Source organism: Rhea americana, unplaced genomic scaffold (assembly GCF_003343005.1).
Source record: "Rhea americana isolate MKP2758 unplaced genomic scaffold, rheAme1 scaffold_134, whole genome shotgun sequence".
In the NCBI taxonomy this organism is placed as follows: domain Eukaryota; kingdom Metazoa; phylum Chordata; class Aves; order Rheiformes; family Rheidae; genus Rhea; species Rhea americana.
The window spans coordinates 983039-1006780 of record NW_028185417.1 but is presented as its reverse complement, the minus strand read 5'-3'; the positions used below and the strand labels follow the sequence as shown (position 1 = coordinate 1006780).

Below are 23742 nucleotides of genomic sequence, written 5' to 3'. Positions count from 1 at the left end.
TTACACTCTGTTCAAACTGCAAAGTGGAAGCCAAAAAAACCCCCCAAACAAACGCGAGGACAATTTAATGAAAGCATCTCTCATTTGCTGAGAAATGACTTTGGAAAGAGGATGCACTGGACAATGACCAGCATTTATTTGCCCAGGTCATAAGACATGTCTGTTATGTGATCTGTTCCTGTCAGGGAGTCCTTAATTAGAAAATTCCTAGAGAGAGCTCCAACTAGATGCTTATTAAGATCTAAAGACAAAAGAGTTAGTAGAAAAGCCTGAGGAATGGCCAGAGACCTCAGGTTACACTGGAAGGCAAAAGTGAGCTGCTGCTAGCATAGGAAGAGGCACTCAAGATGGGATGCTGGATTTTGAATGAAAAACTGTCAGTCCTGTTATTAGTGAGTATTTTTAGCATTAAAAAAAAACCTAATTGGACATATATAAATATTTTAAGCTTGTTTAAAAGACATTTTATGGTTTGCTTACAGTAATACTCCCAAGCTAAATGTAAAACTTGCTATAAAATATTCAGCAGCCTTTTTATAACTAGTCTTAAAAACAATTTAAAGTCTTACTGTTTTATTTTTAATTATTTCTTAGTCTGTGTACTTTAGTTCTCAGATAAATGGAACAGAGRTTTGGAATTGTATTTCAAAATGTATTCTGAATTATTTTCAGAGGCTTTGGTGAACTGAGGTGGGGGTAGATCTCCCCAGCTCCTCAGCTCCTAACTGCCTTCGTTTCTGGAATTCCTTACTTTTAGATTCTATTGGCTTTTTAGCATCCAAGCTAAATCCTGTRTCTAAGATCAAGTTTGCCATCACACAGTAAATAGCATCTGCATCTTCTATTGGATGTGGGGATATAAKCCTGTATTTTCCAAAAGACAGCCTCATTCCAGCAAATATTTTTGATTTCTATCACCTGTGATCAAGAGCTGTATTGCACACTGATTTTCAAGTATCTCTCAGATTATTTTAAAACCATAACTGTAACCAGTTTTATATACAGTAAAAATACTGTTAAGTGTTATTAATCTGTGGCCTGTCTGTTTTGCAGGTGGTGTGGCTGGGACTGAATTTATATTTGTTTATTGATACCTTCCACTGGTATGAAGCTGAAGATGCTTACGTTTACACACGGATTATGCTGGGAGTAAGTATGAGTTTGATTATTAAAGGGATTCACAGGGAGAACGTATGCATAGCATGATTTTCTTCACATCTTTCATGACAATAGTTTTCCTGATGCTTCAACAGTAATTTTCCCATATAAAAGTATTTTGTTAATATAGTATTTCTTTTGTTAATATAGTATTTCTTTTCTTTTGTTCTTGCTATACCAAACTTGTAATCTAATTTCTTTATATTGCTATTCATACAGTCAACTCTGGCTTGGGCGAGAGCTTCTGCAACATGCCTTAATTTTAACTGCATGCTAATCCTGCTGCCAGTCAGTAGAAACCTTATTTCATTCTTACGAGGAGCAAGCACTGTAAGTACCATTTCTCAAATAGCCATATTATCCTTCTCTTTTTATTTTTATAGTTCAGCAATATTGTCCATATCAAACATTTTCCAAGGAATTTTAATTTTTGACAGAGAAGTGTGTACCCTATTGCCTAGTTATTACTGTTTGAATTGTCAGATATTCATGACTGAAGAGAAACAAATGGCTTGTTTAACACAGTACTCTAAACGCAACATTGATTTTGGCAGCCACTACGTAGCACCGTGTCATGAAGTGAAAAGTGAGGTGCTAAAAAAGGGGACATAAGAATGCAACTTAGCCAAATGGAGAACATACGTATCCATCATGAGTATCCTGCATAGTTGCAAAGCGAAAACCAGAGTGAGGAAGTATAGATAAAAGTGCGGTAAGGGTGAAAAGGAACATGTTTAAACACTTGCTTCTGAGTGGCCACCGTTCAGCTCCTCCCTTCCTGTAAACACGTGTTTTGGTGAGTGATCATCTGTTCCAAGGCGTTTGTATTAGCCTCAGCACCACCCACAGGACGTGCTCAAGGCTTTAGCTCTGCCTAGCTAAGGCCTCAGCTGACTGGGAATTATTAYAGTCAGAGCAAGCCCTTTGGTTGTAACCTGGTTATTATCTTCAGTTTTGCTTTGCTCTCTTTGGGCTATTGTCACATGTCAGACAGTCCTCAGGAATCAACGCTCGTTTGTAACAGGCTGAATTCAGAAGCTGAGAATTTAGGGAAAGAAATGTTATCGGACTGCTGAATCAATTCATAAATTAACAATAAGTATCTGTAGACACARTTATGTGCTCTGTAAGAACTTAGAGAAATGAATGCTTTCCCAAAGGYACATTTGGGAACGTCGATACATTTTGTCTTTCTGGACAACAACGTCACCCTGAAGAGCCTGGTACGGAGGAACCTGAGTGGCGGCAAAGCAGYGGGGCCGCGCCGGAGCCGCCGCCCCTGCGGGCGGCACGGTGTCTCGGCACTGCGCCCACCTGTGCTCGCGTGCTGGGAAGATTTATTAGCTAGGAAGCAGCACGGATAAACGCAGGGATCTTTGGCGCGGCGCTGGGCCAGGCCAAGTGCGCAACTGAGACGCCCCGAACGCGGTTGGGGCCGTGAAGCAGCTYGGCAGGAGCTGTCGCGGAGCCAGCACCGTGTGTTAGTTTTGGCTCGTTGCCACGCGTAACGGCCCCGGGCTGGCGCGGTGCGGAGCCGCGCAGCTGCCGGCCAGCACAGCGCCGCCGTGCGCTTGCGACGGCGGAGAGGCGGCTCGGTAACACCTACGCGTGCAGCCCCACCTGAGGCCTAGGCCCCTCTTGGGGTTTGCATTTCGTGAAAGCAGCTAAAATGTTTTCATTGAGAGCTGCCCTTGCCGGTAGTTTAGCTGTGATCGTGCAACATGACCTGAACCTGCGCATGCAGGCGGCCCAGCCTGGCTGTGCGTGTAACCAGCTGTGGTGTCGGTTCCTCAGCAGACGAGCCCAGAAGAACCGCTCACAAGTTACCGCTGAAAGTTGCAGAGTTTTATCAAATCCATTTCTGAGCCCCCACGCAGGCTGAGGAGCTTTAAGAACTCGTGGAGTGTCGCTATGCCAAAAATAGTTACCTTGGTCCCAAAGTTAAGGCTAAACCAAAATCTTCACTGAATTCCTTCAAAGGTTCATTTTTAAATGTACTGAACTCCTCTTCTCTCCTGTCTAAAGTGTCAGTTGTAAATAGGAATGATATAAAACGAATTTTGCTTTTTCACCGAGTGCTGTGGAGGAGCACTGAGGAGACAGCTTGACAAAAACATCGTATTTCACAAGATGGTTGCCTATGGAATAGCTGTAAATGCAAGTAAGCTTTCAGTTTTTTCCTTCTTTGCCTTTGAACTGCTTTGAATTTCACAGTGATTCTGCCTCATGCTGTAATCCCCATCAGCTCTGACACGTGTGCTGCTTTAGTGCAATCGTTTGCTGACTGCAACTTTAAATAGGTTTAGAGGTCCCATCCAATTAGTCATTCGTGATCTTTTTTTCAACAGTCAATAAACTTTCTACTTGGGTAGTAACTACTAGTTGCTCTTTTGTTAACTTGACCAACTTGTGCCCTCTTAGCATCTAGTACAAATAACTTCTATTAAAATCCTGGGAATAGATGTTTGGAGAGAAGACCTAGCCTTGTAGTCTGACTTTTTAAAGGAAATTGTGCTTGTGAGTCATGTTGCTCATCTGTCCACCCCTACATCCCCTTCTTCAGTAACTTTTTAACCTGATAATAAATTTGAAACAATTAGCTGTCTCAAAAACATTAAGGTCCTACAACTTTTTGGAAAAATAGGTGGGGGTATAGGGAACTAATGGCCCCCTTGAGGGAAAATCTGCAGCTTGAGATCAAAGACTTGCTGAGTTAGAGCCATTTGCTGGCCTGGCTGGGAGCAAGGCATGGCACCCTCCTGTTCCCAAGTGGTTAGAGGGCCTGGAGTGGACTGAAGCTGGGAATTTAGACAACATGGGGGGAAGAGAAGAGACGATGAGGAAGGAGGATGTGCAGAGAAGGAAGAACGAAGGCTAATAGGAGGGCACAAGCACGTAAAGATGGAGAGGTATCTGGGACAGGGGATATTGTTCTCTTTGGAAATTAGATCTCATGAAGTCCACTGCTCTTCGGACGATTTGACATTGGTGGACTGTGGTCCCAGCCCATATTTCCAAAAATATCTTTTTCATCTTGGACATCTTCAGATGCTTAAGAAAGTCCCGTATTTTATGGTCACTCTATGACCAAAGATCTCAAAGGGAGTTAGCCAACTTTTTTAAAGGAAAAGGACATAAATAAGTTTATTGGAGTTATTCTTAAGCATAATACATTGTAACATAAAATTTGTACCCTGAGGCTGTCAGGGTTGAATATTGAAGAATATCGAAGAATATTAATTCCAACATTCTTTTTTTTGTATACAAGGCAGCAGCTTTTCTTCGCACGTATATGACACTAGTATCCCCCCATAGTTGGTTGAGTATAGGTCAGGAATGCCATCTAGATTCAACAGCTAAAATTTGTCCTTTTTATATAATGGGAAAGTTTTTAGAGGGGAAGGCAGGAGGGTGAGAATGTGCATCCTATAATGTATTACAATGATTTGCTTATCTGTCATGTCCATTCATTTATCAGAGTTCAGTTTCAGCATAAAGCAGATTCCTACAGAATGCAACATTGCTTCTTTAATTAACAAATCAACCTAGGAATATAAATTAACCAACTTCTACTTGGTGTATAATTTGTCATGCTCCAAAAAGAAAGCAAAACTGCACAGTCAAACCTTTTATGTTTTCAAGGGTTACATTCATATAAAATGTTTGCTAGTGCATTAAGGTGGACAGTTTGGGAAGTGCAAGTTTATCAGAAAAGTGATTACTTTATGGCTTCAGCAGTTCCAAAGACAAAGACACAGGAGCTGATGTCAAATGACAGAAAGCACCATTATTTAATTCTGTCACTCTTGAGGGAAAAAATGAAGGTTTGGGTTTTTTTCAGAATAGAAAATGGACAAATATCTGATGAGATTATTGATGAAGAAAACAAAATACAGGGAAGTCTGATGAGCAAAACATAACAACTTGTGAACTCATGCTTTCCTAACAGATAAGTGAGAAACAAATATGGGGAAACACTACATCATTTTATAGTCAGCCTTGGGGAAAGAAGGGCCAGAAATACAGTTGTCTGAAATTAAATTTAAAATGCATTAAAAATATTCAATCTTCATAGCACACTATGTGAAAAAAACACAGTTCCCTCCTCTTACAGTAAAGAGGTACCCACAGTCATATCGAGGTCCTTATTATAAAATTTAACAACGTTAAAATGCTGTGTAAATAGAGAGATGCTATTTTCCACTCACCTGACGCATTATTTATACAAGTACTACCTGTATAACCTTTTGTTACACAAAAGCATAGTCAACTCCTATCGGAGAATTGCAATTTAGTCATTCTTAGTTAAGTTAATGCTCTCTCCTTATATGATCAATGGCCTAAATGTGGCAGCAAGAAGTTAAACCAATTTGCAGATCAAATCACTAAGCTTATCCTCACAATATAGAATTGTAGACCGCTTTATTATTAAAGTAACATGTTTTCATCTCAGCTTGCCAGGTGGTGCTATTCCAGCGTATTTATTTAATAGCATACTAAAAATAGTGTGACATTAGTATTGTCTGGCTTCTAACAACCAGCTCAGCTAAGGTGTGTGTGGCTTTGGAAAAAGTACATCTGTAGCTTTAATTTTTCATCAGCTCTAATACAAATTCAAATGCAGGCTTTAATTGGTCAGGTCATAAAAGGATATAATTAGAGACTAGTGGAAGAAGGGAAGCTAGAGGAAAGAGAGAGTAAACAATGCTATCTATAATCAAGTGCATCATTGAAAATTCAGTAAAGGGAATTCTGCTTAGTTCGGCTTCCTGAGTTCTGCATGCATGTCTGTGATAAGAGCTGTCTGGGAGTTATTCACCCACTAATAAATCTTCCTTATAGACCTGTACCTCTGCTAGAATAAAATCATAGTTTCACTCACTCTCAGCTTGATCAATGCAAATCATTCTACACTTTCTAATTCAAAGTTGAGAGGCAATACATTGAACCTAAAGATATCTGTGAGAGATAAATAAATAATGTTTGGCACAACACATTTCTCTTACTCTGTTGTTTTTACCATCATGAGAAAGCAAATCCATACATTTTCTAAAGTGAGGTGTGATTAGAGGGATTCTTTTGTTTTTACTTTGGCATGTCTTGAAGAAGTAATTGCTTTTTGTGTTGTTCTGATGTTTGCAGAAAGTTATACAAATATATTGCTCCAACAATCTTTGAATTATGATGTGAATAAAGCTCAAGCAATAAGGGAAAGAAGGGATGGAAAGAGAAATTTTTTGGAGTTAGTCTGCTTGAAATAGTGTTTCCGTCTGCTTAAAATTTCCAGTAGTGTGTATTCCTTTAAAAACATGCAAAATAAACACAGAAGTATAGTGATACCAGATATGCATGGCTTCTACCAAGCACTGAAAATGCTATAACTAAAAAACTAAAAAATCTTTCTATTTTTGACCACATTTTGTTAATGGTGAGGATACAGAAGTAGCTATGTGATGGGTTCTGGTGATTAAAGTCGCATTTTTGTGTAAACTATGAATCTCTCAGGAAAGCCGATGCTTATCTTAAGAAGAGATTTAGTTGAAATTTAGTTTTGTACTTCCAGAATTTGCAGAAAGTTTCCATCTAATTTCCATGAAACTGCATTTCTTCAGTCAGATTGTTTAACTCTTGGATTTCCTAGCAAGTAGTTGGGGAGAAGATTATACTACATTAAAGCTTATAAGCCCCTGGCTAGCRGCTCATGGCAAGTTCTTGTTTGATGCTGATAATCATTTTCAAAAAACCTAGCGTAAGTTGTGTGTGGTGACTATTGTCCTAATTTTAACATCGTCTGTGCTTTTTCCATTCACAAAGATGATATGAAGCCGAATGAAGGGTTTCATGTAACTACGAGTGTCACAAGGCAGTGGGTGGCATCAGGCTACATTAGTGCAGAATTCCCAGCGCTTTGGTGAAATTTCTATGAAGCTGCTCTCCTCGCTGTGGGTAGAAAGGCCAAGGCTTGACCCTTTGATTCTCTCATGATAGGTCGGTTAACCAAAACATTTAACTCCTAACAGCAAACTCCAATTTGATTATTATCCTGTACAGGCATGCAGAAAAGAGAGAGGGAAATCTTGCCCTCAGATAAACACATGCAATTTCTGTTTAGTTCAGTGAGAGTTGTGCATGCCTCACTGAAGGCACAATTGGCTGAATAAGACTAGCTAAATTGACCAGACTTTCAAGATAATTTAATTACATCTCTTTGTATTTAAGAACATGTACAGTAAACACCATGCTCTAATAGCAACCCCTTTTCCCCCTCCCTCTTTCCAATAAAACCTTTTATTTGATCTCAGAGGTGGACTAGATAGAACATCTCAGGGTCAAATACAAATTAATACATGTTAAGTGCTTTAAAGGTTCCAGATGTTGTTAAAAACAACAGTCTGAATCCGTCAGTCTTCATGAAATGATATCAAAAAGAACTTTGCTTTAAAAATTGCATGATCATCTTTTAGTTTATATTTAGCCATGCAGAATGAGGAAAACATTGAATAGAAAATACTGAGATGTAGTACCTTAAGCTTTGCATTCATGGCTAACTTATCTTAGTGGTGTGTACACACGTATATGCATATACTTGCGTGTGTGTATGTGTGCGCACACGCACATATATATACATAAAATGCAGTAAGCTCAGATTTCAGAAATTTACATACTAATTTTGGAAATGCTTGGTAAATTCTGTACACTGCAGATGTAAAGGACCTTCAGAAAATGCACTTTAGGGATGTAAAATATTTTAGCTAATGGCAATGTATCCAGTGCCAGACTTTTTAGCCTGCTACAACTATTGTGCATTAAATGAACCACACTGAAAATGGAATTAGATCTTTGCATTACTCCTACCATCTAGCTATAATTCACTTTTAGATTGCATCATTTTTTCCTAGTAGCACACAAGAAACCCATCAAAGGTATTAATCTAATAACACTGAGGGCAAGATTATGGGAGAGCCAGGTAAACCAACATACTCAGTGCATTAGTTTGAATGTTAATATTTTTCTGTGCGTCATTATATTCTGCATATTAACAGCTACCACAGAGTAGCTTGCAGAAAAGACCTATCTTAGTTACTCTGGCAGACTTCTACACTTGCAATACCCTCTACAAAGCTAGTTGAAAGCTTGAATGAATGTCACCCAGGAGGGAAGAAGAGGTAAATCCCAAAGAAGAGAGTATGATGGTGTTTCCACTGACAGTTAACACTTACAATAAAGTGGAATAAAATGCTGTTGGACAAAACAGCGTCTCCTAAAAGCCTGCCAACTAGGCTAAGCTGCAGAACCTTACTAGGTTAAGTTGCAGAAATCTGATCTATTCTTTTAGAAAAAAATTGCAACATGATTACCCCCCCCAATTAAATTTTAGGCAAAAGAACTTCTAAAGCACATCTGTTCAACCCGTATTTTTCTGTTCAAATGAAAATACGTTATTAGGATTTCTACACATGGATTTCTGTAAGTCTGGAAGGAACTACCAACTCATCTCAGTCTCAACACTCAGCATATACCAGCTAGCACTGGGGTTCCTGTCACTGCTGATCTGGCTGAATTTGTACGTATCACAGACTTTCTTGCATTTTGAGGAAAGTGCAAGACTTCATAGCCTTCTAAACAACAGAAATCTCATCATTTTGCATTAGAACTTCACAATGTGSAGTATTAATTTTCTAAAATCTGTGTATCCCAATGGTGAAAAGTGACAATGTGTGTTCTGTTATGAAAACACATTCAAATTTCCGTCTCTAGAGAATGTTGCTATTTTAAGTGAACAGAAATAGTCCAAAACCTRCAGTTTATACATTACAGGGAATCCTTGGCAAAACAATGGTAAAACTGTGTGAAATTCATCTAGTCCAAGGCTATGATGACTATTTGCATCATTAGGAGAGTTATGAAGAACATCATGCATGCATAGAAGACAAGAGGCCCAAGTACTATTACTGATTTTGCCACTAATCAGTAGCAGATGGCAGGATAAAACAGCTCAGCATAAGTCCACTCCAAAATTCATTGTCAGGCCTTCCAGTCTTGGAAACTTTTCTCTCTTTGTCAGGTGCTGGACTGCATGCAGCATGCAGCCCCAAAACCTACCGCAGCCACCCTGAACCCCCAGCCTTGGAGCAAGCTCTTTCAGATGTCAGAGAAATCAGGTCCTCATCAAGCAGCAACTTGGTTCCCATCCAKCTGGATCTGATAACACCCTCACCAGGCCAAAACATCTGTTCTGAAAGGAGCTCCATGTAGGAACAGCTCCCCCTCCTTCCCACTCAGCACTTAAAAGTGCTGTTACACTTAAATACATAAACAGTGTTTATATACTGCTTATCCATCAGTTGTACTCTCGGGAACAGATTGCCACAGCCCCCGCACAGCTGTCACCTAACCCTACAGCTCAAAGCCTCTCAGGCTTTTGGGTTTTGACAGTCTGAATCTGTGTATCTCACTCTCTGCTCGTGGTCTAGTGCAATGCTTCCAGTGTCCCGGCGTTGCCAAGTCACTGGGAGCCCTGTCTCACAGGTGAGCTCCAGGGAGGTGCTCAAGTCTAGCACTGGCAAGATTGCTTCACATACAGAACTAATCCATAAAAACATACACAGGACATGCTGGGTCAGTACCTTCTAATGCTGACAGTCATGTCACATATGCTATTTCATAAAACTGACCAACCTCCAGCCTAAAGCCACTTAGATTGCTTGATCCCATTATCCTGTTTATTGAAAGGTTATTTTAGAATCTCATTCCTCTGATGGCCTAAATCTGTCTTCTAATTTCCAGGCTCATTTTATCTCTGTGCAGCTCATACCCATTTGGATTCAGTCTCCATCCTACTGAAGCTATTCCAGTTTCTATAAATAATTTATTATTCGTTGGGCCAAAGATTCAGGAAAAAATGGGAACTTAATTTTGCAGTGTGGGTGCTCATGACTTGGAATATTCACTTGTGATCCCTGTGTTGATAAATATTTGATTATTTTTATTAAAGGTTACATCAGAAGTCAGCTCACAAGAGAATAACCCARTCAGTCTGGTGACTAGAACTTGTGCTTTGATTTAAGTCCCTACTTTAAGCTAYGTATAAAGAGGATTTTAAAAGAGGTCTCTCATCCCCCAGTGAGTACCTAAGTATGAGGCAATGAGGTAAAACAGGTGGAAAGCAATGGTGCGAGAGGGAGGGGGGCCCTAGGCTAACACTGTCTTTTGAATGAGGTACAATCTAAGAGCTATTCACAGTGCATGCTTGCCACATCGCCTTGTCCAGCTCTGCAAGGATCACATCAGGAGAATAGAGTGAAAACAACCCCTCCCCAGCCAGGACAGGTAGGCTAAGCTGCTCTTGAGGAGCAGAATGTAATCTTCCTCCTTTTTGCACTGGCTGCTTTGAGCACTTCCATGGTTAGTGTCCAGCTTTAAATCACGTTCTGCTGCCCAGAGCTCTCCCCAGGCACTGTATAGGAGCTTCTATCTCRCGTAGAGCAATGGAGCTCAGTAAGCGGATAGGCACCCAAAGGACTTTGCATTGTCAAAGTCCTCATGCATTTAACCCTGCATTTTCATTGTATGACTAGTTGATGATGACTAGTTCAATATGGCATTATTTTTGTGAAAATAGACAATTAGAATTTTAAAAAAATATATTCTAAGAGAACATTATTGTTCAGGGAAGCAGATCGTATTTGTTTTACCTCAATTATTGCACTTTAGAAATTTTTTTTTAGTGGTCAGGCACAGGAGCAGATAAACACTGAAAGAGAGATGATGATGAGAAGCTAATTATAAAAACTAGAAATAGTGCATCCTAATAGCTGTACTGTAAACGTATAATTGTTTTCATTGTTGTTTTCCACCCTTAAGTATTTAATATTTTGCATTAATGACAACTGTTCTGTAATGGATTTGAGAATTTCTCATATTTAAAACTGCGAAACTTAGTTGCCTCATTTTGAACTATATAAATCAGAGGCAAATGTGTTTATCTCATCTCTCAGGAGATCCTCCTTCTATGACATTGAAGACTGCAGGGCACTTGACAGTCAACATGGGAGATCACACTGGAGCTGTTCTTTCTCTCTGCAAATCAAATTAGTTGCTACGTACTAGACACCAACAAAATTTTCCTGTTGTTGCTAGCTTACTATGTGAGGCTCTCAACTCTTAATTTAACTCTTTTTGAATAGTTCATAGTGTGCTTCATGATATTCCTTCCGGCATTGCAGACACGTACAAGTGCATCTTCAATTTTACGCCATTCTTCCTCTCATGCAGCCATCCATATTGTTGCCCACTTGATCAACATAGAGCGGTATCGTAGGAGCCAATCGAAGGAAGCAGGGGAATTACAGAATAAACTTTCTGGCCTTGGCAAGAACTCACATGAAAGCTACTTGAACCCAATCAGGACCCATGAAACAGTAAGTTATCACTTTTTGGTTTTCCTCATCTAAAAAGTTTTCCTCTGTGGATACTTTTGTCAGTAAAACTGTATTTCAAAGCCTTTTAACCAGAGCGAGAAGGTGCTGCCAGAGGTTAACCTCAATTTCAGCTGAAAACACTTACTCAGAGCTGCAATTTTCAGGTTACTAAGCTCAAAGAAATGTCTATGGTATTTTAATTAGTTTGTCAGAAGGCAGCTGGAGGAGCGGAGGATCAGGAGTGTTATGAATAGCAGACAATGAAATAAGGCTGCAAAGAATTTTTTAAAACTAAATTCAGCTATCAATATACAGAACAAACAGCAACTTCTTTCTTTCTAGAAAAAAATATAATAGTACATAAAAATATTTCTTTCACAGCTGCGATTTGGATCTCCCCGTGGTTGTGCAATGTCTTTCTAATTTAGAGGTTGAGTCTGCTCTGTTACATGGAGAGCTTGCATACACAGGGAACTGCATGTGAAAAATCATCCAAGGGCACATTGCTTGTAGGAGGCAGTTCACCATGAGGCTAATGCAGGTGTGTGTTCTTCAGAGCCAAACAAGACTATGGGCACCTCACTCCTGCTAACAAATGTCTGTGCTTGCTTTGGCGAAAAAGTTATTGTGCTACCTATTCACTCCCTAGGTTATCTCACAACAGGATGGCTAGAGCTCTTCCTTCTCCTATTTATAACATAAAGAAAAACAGACCTTTTTCTGCAATGCATGCATGTAGAAGAAGTGCAGTTGATCAATTTTTTCTTTTTATCCCGTTATGCCATACATCACATAGATGTTATTTGCCTCCTTGTGCATACTGTTGTGTACTCCAGGTTTGAGTGTCACTGTTGAGACTCCCACGTGTATTGTGTCCGCTCTTCAGAAAATTCCCACATACGCAGCATGCAATAAAGGCCATTCAAGCACCAAGGAGCAGGCTCTTTCAGTAACTAGTGTGCTCTACTGAAAGAAGAAACAAAGTGAGATGATGGCTGGACAGCCATCAGTACAATTTCATAGTATTTTTCAGCTGTGAAGCATTTTGTCCTGTTTTTTTCTGTTCTTTTTCAGTTTAGATAATGTGATTTTGCACCTTTCCAAACAAATAAGTAACTAAAACTTAAATTTGAAGAAAAACAAGTAAATGAATGGTCTCAGCAGTAGGAATACATAGGTCCTGATTCTGATGTTGACAAACGAGTCAGGTTTATCAGAACAGGACAGCAAGCAAGGACTAAATGCACAGCCCTTTCTGAATACCCAGTGCCCACTCTCACCACATGCATGTGATGTGTTCCCCAAAAACAAAATAGAGCTCATACTGCAGAATGGCAACCTACCATCTTTCAGTGATTATTTACATGCATTTTTTCTCCACTAAGTGTTCCCGCAGTGACATAATTGGGMGGTAGGCTTCTAATTAACATTAAGATCCTAAATACCCTTTAGAAAGAAGGCTAGCATTTTCTGAAATCCTTTCTCAGACTTCTCACAGTAATATACCCCACAATTACATGCCAATTTACAGTCTAGATTATAGTCTAACCTCTAATACTTATATTTCTTTTATTGCCCACTTGTATCTTAGTAGGTACACTCAGAATTCATAAATTATGAAGGAAAGCAAATAAAAGATTGCTCCTACCTTCAAAGAAGAAAGTTCTGAGAGCAACAATTCAGGATTTTTTTTCAGTTTCATCATACCTCTGTAGTAGCAATGTACTAAGTGTCTTTGACATTTTTCCTTGTTTCATCTTAAGATGCAAACTAGCCACTGTAGTGAAAATGTTCAAAACATCACCTAGATCAATCCTGTTAATATGTAATAGGATCTGAACATACTCTTCACAGGCACCAATTTGAAAACTGTGTGCTCTCAAGTGTGAACTTTTGAAAAAAAAATGATTTTACTGTAAAAATGGCTGTAAAAATAGCAAGGTGGGATTTTATCATCTCTAGGATTTCCATATCAAATGAGTGCACTTTACAAGTAAAATATAGTTTTYCTTTTTCTCCTCACTTAATAAGCTGTGGTACCAGCTCGGGCTCTGGAAGGCATGCTGAGTCCCTTCATTCCTGTGCATCAGCACCAGTAACACAGATGTATTTTGCAGGCCAAATGGGGACTTCATTTACGCTCTGCCAGAATATTTAGCTTGAGTCTCTTCTCACGTGTGCGATTTTTACTGCCGTTCCTCCTGATCTGCATTTTATATAACTGATATCAGCATCTGACTATTGTATTCAAAGTATATCTTCATTTGCACTTTAGTTGATTTTGATGGATTTAGACTGAAGTAGGTAACAGACCTATGCTGAGATCTGCTAGTCATCCTGTCATGGCCTAAGATATCAATGTTTCAGCACTAACAAGCATAAAAATGTAAATATAAATAGATATTTTAAAGCATAAAAATAAGTATTCTCCAGTACATCTTAAGTGCAAGGAACAGGTAAGTGAGATATGCCATTTAGGTAAATGAGAGCATACCATTTTTACATACCATTTTGGGGATGTAAGAAAACCACACACTTTGAGGTAAAATAAGGACGAAGTAGCCTACTCTTTTTATGATTGCAGGTGCCTTAGCACTTCTTTTTTATCACCTTGACATGAATAGCCAGGTTTGTAAGCTATTTTGGTTGTTACACTTCTAGATGTAATCTTCTCATTTCTCTAATCACTTTCTTTTTTTTTGTTCTGAGACACTTTCACATAAGAAAAACAGATAAAAACACTACTGAGATTGTGTAATTTCCTTCTTTCAACTCCCCAAACAAACAAATGGTAGCAAACACATATCTGTCTAGGATAAGCCTAAGTTGAAATAGAAGAGTGATGTTTTCCCATCCAGGGTCCCGTCTTGGGTGAAAAAGATGTTTGCCTTGCCTGTGTTTCCTGTTTTGGTTTTGTTCCTATGTGAAAATACAAGTTGAATTTCAGCATCACATGTAATAATAATAATAACAAGAATAATAATAATATATTTTTCTTATTCTAGAACACAACAGGAGAGATTCTAACTACCATAGCTGGAGTAACTGGAGTTGTGATTACTGTGGCTTTAGTTCTGATCATGACTTCATCCATGGAGCCCATCAGAAGGTCATCCTATGAGGTGTTCTGGTACACCCATCACCTCTTTGTGGTTTTCTTTATTGGTTTAATATGCCATGGCATGGGGTAAGTATCTGTATGAACTACATAATGTGTATGTACACAGTCTGAGATGAAGCATGATGCAAATCTATAGTACTGTGTCCTTCTATTAACAAGCTGCTAGGATCTTTGCTTAGAGATAGATCACAAAATGAAAGCACTTTGAAATTTAAAAACACCGTTTTTATGAGGACTAAATGTGTTTTGGTTCTTTCAGATCCTTCTCACAACCTGCACCTTATCAATAGATTAGAATAAATGAATGAGCTTCCATGGCTGGGAACTGGGGTCATTCCAGATTAGGAATCAAACCATTGTGGGTTCAAATTAATAAGAGAGAGACCTTCTGCTCAGACGTTTTGCTTGTAAAAATGCTTGTAAGACATTTTACAAGAGGAGGGACACACAAAGAAGACCCAGTGAACTATGAGAGCTTTCAGTGTGTTGACTGCTCAGTGGTGAATGCTCCTATGGACATTTTCCTGTATATTCATAAAAGTAAAGTGTTTTTGTCCCTCTTTCACTATGGCAAAAATAACTGCAAATTCCCTCACCATAAGGAAGCAGTATGCAGTAGTGGTGGGCATTGTATTGTGAATCATGTCAGCTCTCCAGGTCTAAATGACTAGCAAGCATATCAGGTTTAGCACTAGCCTAATCAGGTGGCTTTTAGGGAGAGGAGTACCAGGTCACTGCTTCTTTTCTTGCTTTTTGTCACAAGAGGAAGGTCTGTCCTATTGGTATAGGGCTYCTGCTTCTCACACTGAGGGACAGAAGGTTTGGGAGAACCTGCTTAAGAGCTTGGGGGGTAATAAATCTTCTGTCTATTCAGTGTGAGAGCAAGGAGGCACCTGATGATAGAAAAAGTTTCTATCTTCTGTTTCTGGCTCTATTAATATAGATCATAGAATCATAGAATGAATGATAACATGTTTGAAACATGTCATGAGATGAGCTGAAGGTGATCATAGAATTGGTATGGTTGGAAGGGACCTCTGGAGATCATCTAGTCCAACCCCCAAATGAATGGCCCATACAAGGATCAAATTCATGGCCCGGGCATTGTTAGCACCATGCTGTAACCAACTGAGCTAAACCTGATCTTCTCCTTCCTTACCCTTATTCACTTCCCTCCTTTTTCCACTGTTATTTATAATAGTCTTATTATGAATCTCCTGCAATGCATCTATATTAGCATTTTAATTAGGGAGTACAGTTTTGAAGCACATCTCCTAGTCTTCCTCACTTACTCTGCTTTTGTTCATACCCAGGAGCAGTCTCAGAGTGCATGACCTGGATTGCTTTTGGATGAAATTATACTGAAAGTTTAGTCCCAGGAAAGCTTCCATGTGATCCAAGTACTAACAAATGATCAGTTCATGGGACCAAACTAGAGCTAGTCAAAAGTAACCCCCTGAAAGTATGCAATGCAAAGCCCTCAGCAAGTAGTGCTTTGCTCTATAGATCTCCTGTTGACTACCTAGTGTACACATAGCTTCAAGTTGTTGTAATGCTTTCCAGATCTAGATACAGAGTTACCCCACGTTATCATACTGTGATTCTTGTGTCTCTTTTGTAAAACATTCAGATGGTATTGCCCGCCTCTGAACATACAGACAATTATTCTCTGATGCACAGAACTTCTTAGACAACAGCAGTGTGTGCATGTGTCTGTTCTCAGGAGGTGTGTGGAGTCACCACAGGGCAAATAACAGGCTTGCACAATGTTTTGTGGTGTGTTACTTTTCTCACCTCTTCCCTTGTGATTTGAGAGTTGTCACATTTAGTTTGGCTTTGAGTGTGCCTGAAACTGGCCCAGTTAATTAGTCCTAAGCTTCAGAGGCACAGCTGCAAACAAATGCTGTAAACCGTATTCTGGCCTGATTAAGAAGGCCTGTCTCTCTCTTTCAAATCTTTTCAAACAACTACAATGAACCCTTTAAACCTTCAGCTTTGGAAGGTCCATCTACACAGCCAACTGATCAACACTCCTCAGCAATTGATTTCCCTGAAAAGGGGACACCAATATCAATAACATTAAACAAGCCTGATGGTTGCTCCAGGTTGGGGATAGACTGCAGCAGAATAGCCCTTGCTACCCAACACATCTCTGCCACTGCTCCTTATAAAAAAGAGCAAGCCAAAACCAAGATTTCATCCACTTCCCATCTCTTCCTCCTTCCCAGGAGACTGAACAAAAGCAACTGCCCACTGGAGCCTTTTTCTCTCTTTTTCTATCTAGGAGGTAGCAGTTCATGACACAGACACATGAAAGATAGTTCTTATTCTCTACTCTTTTATAACACAGTTACAGGACAGGCTAACATTGTCAATCCAAAGTAAGCATGGAGGGAAAATAAAGAAAAACAGTATGAAATAGATAGGATTTACTATAAAAATCTTCCTTCCCTACCCATAATCAGCACCAGCTGAAACCCATTTAAACTGACTAGTCTGGATTGATGTGTTTGGGAAAATTCACGTCATTAACATTTTCTGAAGTAAAGAAGCTAGAATTTAGTATGTTTAGAAAGCACACATCTCATTACAGTCCTCCAACTTTATTTTCAGCTTTCAAAAATGAAAGCAGCAAAGAAAAGAGAATGTCTGTCACTATTAAGCTTTATAATTTTTCTAAACAATACCAGAGTATCATATATATATAGAAGAGGTATAGGCATCTGCTCCGAAGAACCTGCATTCAAATTTTGCTACAGACACTTAAATGTATGTATTCTGTGCAAGGACTTGCCATCTTCAGATGCATTTACATATAGCACTCCTTAATGTCGTAGAAAAATCATGGCAAACCTAAAGGAAATATGATTTGAACAAGAGAGCAGAACAGGCTTGAAAGAGGTAGCAGTTGAACATTCAGCTGAATGTAGATCTGCATTCAAGTAATAGTACAAAACCTACASATACTTAGCAAAATTGCAAAGAAGGATATCACTGATGAATATTTTTGTTTTAAGTCAGCTTGTTCGAGGTCAGACACCTCAGAGTCTGCTGCTTCACAACGTCACTTACTGTAAAGATCACTATCTGGAATGGGAGAAAGCCACTCAGTGTCCCCTGCCACAGTTTTCAGGCAACAGACCTGTGGTAAGAGTGATGTTTGTCTTCTGTTCTTAACTGAATGCTCTCCCTTAAGAGACCAAATGTCTGAGGAAATAGGTGGCTGGAGTGTATGCTGCTATTAACTGGCATTTAGCATAATGTTTCAAGAGTTACGTTATATTTCTGTTCCATGACCTAACCTCACAAGTAGTGATTCCTACTTGTACAAATATACACAAATAAAGGGTGCTATATAAAATTTTGATGTTATAAATAATTATTATTTCTGGAAGATCATTTAGTTAGGCAAAACTCACGTTGAAGAGTATTGATTTCAGAATTGGTCTCTATTTAATCTGTTGTGTACACTTATTTTTTATTATTTAGTGTCCCAATATTCTTGATGTGTTTGTTGCACAAATACAGTCTCTAGGTGAAAATTTTATAAGCATAGTGATACAGAAAATACAATGGAACAGGAAATCTAGGGATGCAAATTATTATTATTATTGTAACTAATAATGCTTTAATATGTATATTCTAAATATCACGGGAAAGTAAGTTGGAGATAAAATGCCCTTGCTTTGGGGCACGTACTTCATATCATCCAGCCTTGAGATCTTAAGCTAGGTAAAAAGGAGAGAATTTGAAAATGAGAGTTACGAAAAGGATAGGAGAAAAGCAGGAAAAATGTCCCACAGAAGGGTGGTTTTGCTGCAACAGGATTGCAAATCCACAGGGGGTAATTAAGTAGCAGACTTGTGTAGTATGTCAGATGTCTAGCATCTAAGCAAAATCATTTAACATTTACAACTAAAGATTTTGCTTGCTCATATGCAAGTTTTTGTTATTCCTTCCAAAAAAGAAAAAATACCAAAAGAAATCTTAACAGGGAATAATTAGCATTCGGTATCTTGTAGCTCTTTTAATGGCTGACATAGATTTTTCTTAAACTAAACTATTGTTAGCCACTGTCCAACCTGCATATTAATGAGAAAGTGAATGCCTCTCTAAAAATTTCAGCTACAATGTCGCCATAAAAATCAATACTTCACTATGCACTGTGAATACAGACACAAGCTTGCTTCCAACAGCATGTCTTGACATTCATTATCATAAAGCCACAGAGAACTTCCACCTCTCTGTGTTAAACCTAGTATGCCACAGTTTCCTGCATACCCAAGGCCATACTTGCAGTCACATTCAATGACTTGTGATATCACCATATGGCATATAGATTGTCTATAAGAATAGTGTTTTGCTGGATGGGTAATGCTCTGTGGTCTAATACCTGACACTTGATTAGCGAAAATTCATTCACAGAATAAAAATCTCTGGTGAGACCTCTGCAGTGCCTACAGGGGCAGATGCAGATGTGATCAGTCACATGTGTTTGGGGACACCAGACTGGCCCTGCTGGCCATTGCTCCTGGGCGAGGCTAATGCGACAAGCCCATCTCCCAGTAAAGCCACACCTGTTCCTGCTCCATATTTCAGCCCATGGAAGCCTGATCTGGTTCCCACTGGAGATACTGAAGCTCTTCAGTCATACCCAGAGCATCCAAACTTCTGTTCTCATGTTCTCTCCTGAGCCTTTGCTGCCCCAGCAGCAAATTCTCATTACAAGAGGAAATCACCAGTTGCGCAAGAATACAGATGTCCTGATTATCTAGCCAGAAGTGGTGTTGCTTAGCAGCCCTCCCTTTCCTGTTGATGCCCTGTTGTCCTAAACCAACCAAAAGGCATTTCAGATTGAATGGTTCGTTGTGCTGGAGCAATGGCGTATTTAAAACCTGAACCGAGCTCCTGTCTCTGAGGATAGCCTGCAGTTTTAACATTCCCATCACATGCTTTTATTTATAGGTAGCACAAATAGAGGGGAGGAAAAACAGGTTTCATCATTACTGTGGCTTGATATATGCTAATATATTCAAGATATGTGAGATTACCCACTGTGCAGAGACACCTGTAGTATTTAGGGACAACGGATGAGTTGAGTTTCTGCTTTAACTCAGAATCTTCTGGATTATGCTGGCTTCTTCCCATTATTAAATCATGCATTTTTTTAATTTAATTTTCAAGACTTAACCTTGGGAAATTGCCACTCCATCCTCTTAGCACTTTCTAAGGAAGCCACATAATTTTATGGCTTGCCTCTCATAAAAGATACTTTATAACCTGTGTTACCCAGCTTGCAGAGCAAAGTCAATGTTTCAGCAAGTAAAGTTACTCTTTGGAGATTTTAAAAACCACATGATTTTGGAGTCTTCAGTTAGCTCAAATGATCTATGTATGTAATTAGACTGGAAATAAAACAGTATCTTCTATAGACAAAAAGAATTGAAATTTTTAATCCTGAAGATTGAATTACATCTAATTACCTAAGCTATCATAGTACAACAGAATAAAATAATCAGCTAGTATACTTGAAATAGCCAAGTACCTTTGATTATTAAAGTGATCAGTACATATGAGTGATCAGCAAGTACAAGTACAGCAATCATGTACAATACTTAAAGTATGATCAGCTTGGTATCCTAGGTCAACAAAACACATTTACTGATACAGAGCAGACTAATGAATTAAATGGAAGTGTATCCTATTCCTCTAATTGAATATTTGGGACTTAAAGGTTTTTCATGCATCATCAGTAAATTCACAGCTGACAATGACAGCTACTCCTATCTGACCCTTCTGAAATTTTTTAGTCTCTAAAGAGCAGTGAAATAGGAAGGCCATGGGTTGTATTGTATAAACGCATGCATCTATACCTCCTTATGTCCAGTAACATCTCTATATAACTCCTAAATAAATTTATCTTTTTGCCTATTAGTAGGAATAGATTTTTAAAGCTGGTTCTTGGCCAGAATACAGATGGCTATTAGCACCGCTTTTGGAGTGTGTCCGTGAAGGAGTCCCATATGTCTGTTCCAAGGGAAAGCCAGAATTGTTACCATAGCACAAGAAATACTGTCTTGAGAAAGATGGACCAAAAATCACAGAAGAGAATTCACATCATCATCTTTTAGGAGAACTGCTGTTTTATGCCAGAAATGCAAAATATTTTTGAATAAATTAAAATACATTTGTGAGTTTTTAACATGCAACTTTCTACAGGCGTGGAAGTGGATTTTAAGTCCTGTGGTGTTGTATATCTGTGAAAGAATCATTCGATTTTGGAGATTTCGACAGGAGGTGGTCATTACTAAGGTAGGCTATGTAGCTTGCATAACTGCATAAAAAGAACTGAATGTCAATGATTTTTTTTTGATTGATAATTTCTCTATATTGTGATCTTCTTCTTTGCTTCTAGTTTCAGCAGCTTTTACATGAGTACCATGGTTTCAACCAAGTACTGATTTTATGTTTTCCATTTATTCCAGTAGCAAATCTGTAAGTACATTCCATATGGGATCAAACAAATTGACAAATCAAGACAAATTGACTTGATTGACAAAGTACCAGACTTATTAGACTCTACCACCGTAACACAGACCTCTGGTCAGAGAATATCTCTTTTTTTCTGAAGTGAAACCCGCATACTACTGCAGTAAATGGCACAGAAACAATTGATTTCAGTAGGATACAGTTTTTGCTTTCAAATCTGAAGTCTTCCAGGAGATTGAGGAATATACTATCAATTAGTGTAAATTGTCAAAGCTTCATTAATATCCGTACAACTGTGACAATTTATCCTGGCTGTAAATATCTTTATGTACCTAGGGCCTATTTAATACACAGCAGAATGAATCAGGAATGCTGCTGTTGAAGCAGCCCAGTCCTCACATATCTAGCTGGCAATCAGAATCAAGCTTATCTTGTATGAGGGAAAAAGTATGATGGATAGAATGTGGTGCTGATTTCATAAAGTGGCTGTGATCTGAGAGTCTTGAGTATAGTACATGTGACGTATAAAACTGGCTGCTTAACTGAGAGGAGCTCTTAATAAGAGTGTATTAGAACTGAACTCATTGGGCTTGATTCTTCCAAAATCAACAATATCCCCATATCAGTCAATTGTGCTACTTGAGGGTAAAACTGGAAAAATCATTCCAGTCAATTAAAGAATACTTTTGCCTGGATTCCACTAAGATAGAAARTTGTCAAAGTTTTGATTTGTTACAGCCTTTACTCTGCTTCTTAGACTCATAATTCAAGTTGTCACATGTTACATACTGTAAGTGCTCTCAAGCTGTTGGGGAGCAACAGCACTACAATGTATAGAATAGATCATTATCTACAAGACTTTTAAAAACTACTATGTATCCTAATTTTTATTAACTTTTGGTTGAAATCAAGCAGAAATGATTATAAAGTCACTTGTAATTGAATGGTAATAAACATTCACCTTTTTAATAGGCCCTTTTTATTGTTTAGGGCCCTTTTTATAGGCCCTGTTTTAAAATAGGMCCCTTTACTATTGTTTAGGTGGTGATGCATTCCTCTGGAGTCCTTGAGCTTCATATGAAGAAAAGCGGCTTTAAAATGGAACCCGGCCAATACATCTTTCTGCAGTGCTCATCTGTCTCACAGCTGGAGTGGCATCCTTTCACGCTCACTTCAGCTCCTGAGGAAGAATTCTTCAGTGTTCACATAAGAGTAGCTGGGGACTGGACTGCAGCCCTCTTCAAGGCCTTTGAAGCAGAGGAAAAAGCTTTCAGGGAACTGTGGATGTTACCAAGGTTTGAATAATAAACAATACATTTCAAAATGATGATTTTACATTTTAAAATAAATTTTAACATTTTAATTTTAATTAATTTTGTGTGTATTCTTTGTGGCACAGTATTAGATCACAGTCCTGGGTCCATAAATATGTCATTTTATTAAAGAACTATAAGCAAACATGGTCATGAACTTAGGACAATGGCTATCAGGAAGACCTGATCACTAACCCAAGATTTAAAGTCCATCTGTGCTTATATCTATGTCTATATCTATCTATATATGTATCATCTATATTTATATCATCTATATCTGTAGATATCCATTTCAATAGGTGAGTATTTATGAATTAAAATGACATTTGAAGCTATCTGTTAGCTATTTGCCTGAATATATTCTTCTGATGGCATACATCACCTGGTATCCAAATGTCTGGACTGACGTTTTTCCCCTAGATATTCTGCGGCCCCAGAAACTTCTGCTGGCACCTTATTTTTTCCAGCAGTATCTCTCAACTCTGTTGCTGATGTCCAAGATCTGTTCCAATTTACAAAGGTTATCAGTGTTTAAATTCTGTGTCTTTGGCAAACTAATGCAAACAGGTTGATTCTTCATTGGTTCAAGTCAACAGGGCTCCACTGAAGTTAATGGAGCTACCTTGCCTTCCACTAACTAAATATGTAACAAATTCAAACCATTTAGCTATTTGCTGCTATAGTGAAGATTCTAGGGAAAGAAAACAGTCCGGCACAAGATAATTTGAATTCTAGTGGAGTATGTAGGGCTCAGACCTGAAAAGGCTATTTTTCCCCTTAGAAAATTGGTTTTGATGAGGGAGTTCTAGTAAAGCTGAGCAGCAAAGGGCACTTGTTTAACTGCATTTATACAGTTTAATGGGACCTGGATGCTAAAGAACATTCCCCTAAAAAGCTTATAGATGCCATCAAGCTTCACAGGCATACTAGAATGTAGGGACTGAGAAGAAAACTTGCCTTATATCAGTTAGTAAGAATTAGAAATGAAAGTTGTGCCTTTACTGAAGGCAACTGGAATGAGAAGTATACAATTTCACCAGAACTGGGACAGGAATGGTCTGAAGTGATTGACAGGCAGTGTGAAAAATGAGAAAGAGAAAATGTTATCAAATGTTGCTGGCCACAATACAGGGTTGAAATTAACGGTGCTGTCATATATGAAGACTCTTCTTTTTAATCCTGTTAGGATGCTTAATGCCATCATTCAGTTGCTTTCTTGCAATATATTAAAAAGAATATT

General features: G+C 38.6%; 1 protein-coding gene across 1 annotated transcript in view; it reads left to right on the top strand.

The window, feature by feature from the left end:
- Positions 1 to 347: 347 nt before the first annotated feature.
- NOX3 (NADPH oxidase 3) overlaps positions 348 to 23742 on the top strand; it is a 39475-nt gene continuing 16080 nt past the window's right edge. Inside the window, exons 1-9 of the mRNA XM_085297976.1 lie at positions 348 to 392; positions 1054 to 1149; positions 1378 to 1488; positions 3235 to 3319; positions 11434 to 11579; positions 14585 to 14766; positions 17718 to 17847; positions 20920 to 21012; positions 22231 to 22484. Of these exons, the coding sequence (XP_085154102.1) occupies positions 348 to 392; positions 1054 to 1149; positions 1378 to 1488; positions 3235 to 3319; positions 11434 to 11579; positions 14585 to 14766; positions 17718 to 17847; positions 20920 to 21012; positions 22231 to 22484 (1142 nt within the window). The remainder of the gene's footprint in view (positions 393 to 1053; positions 1150 to 1377; positions 1489 to 3234; positions 3320 to 11433; positions 11580 to 14584; positions 14767 to 17717; positions 17848 to 20919; positions 21013 to 22230; positions 22485 to 23742) is intronic.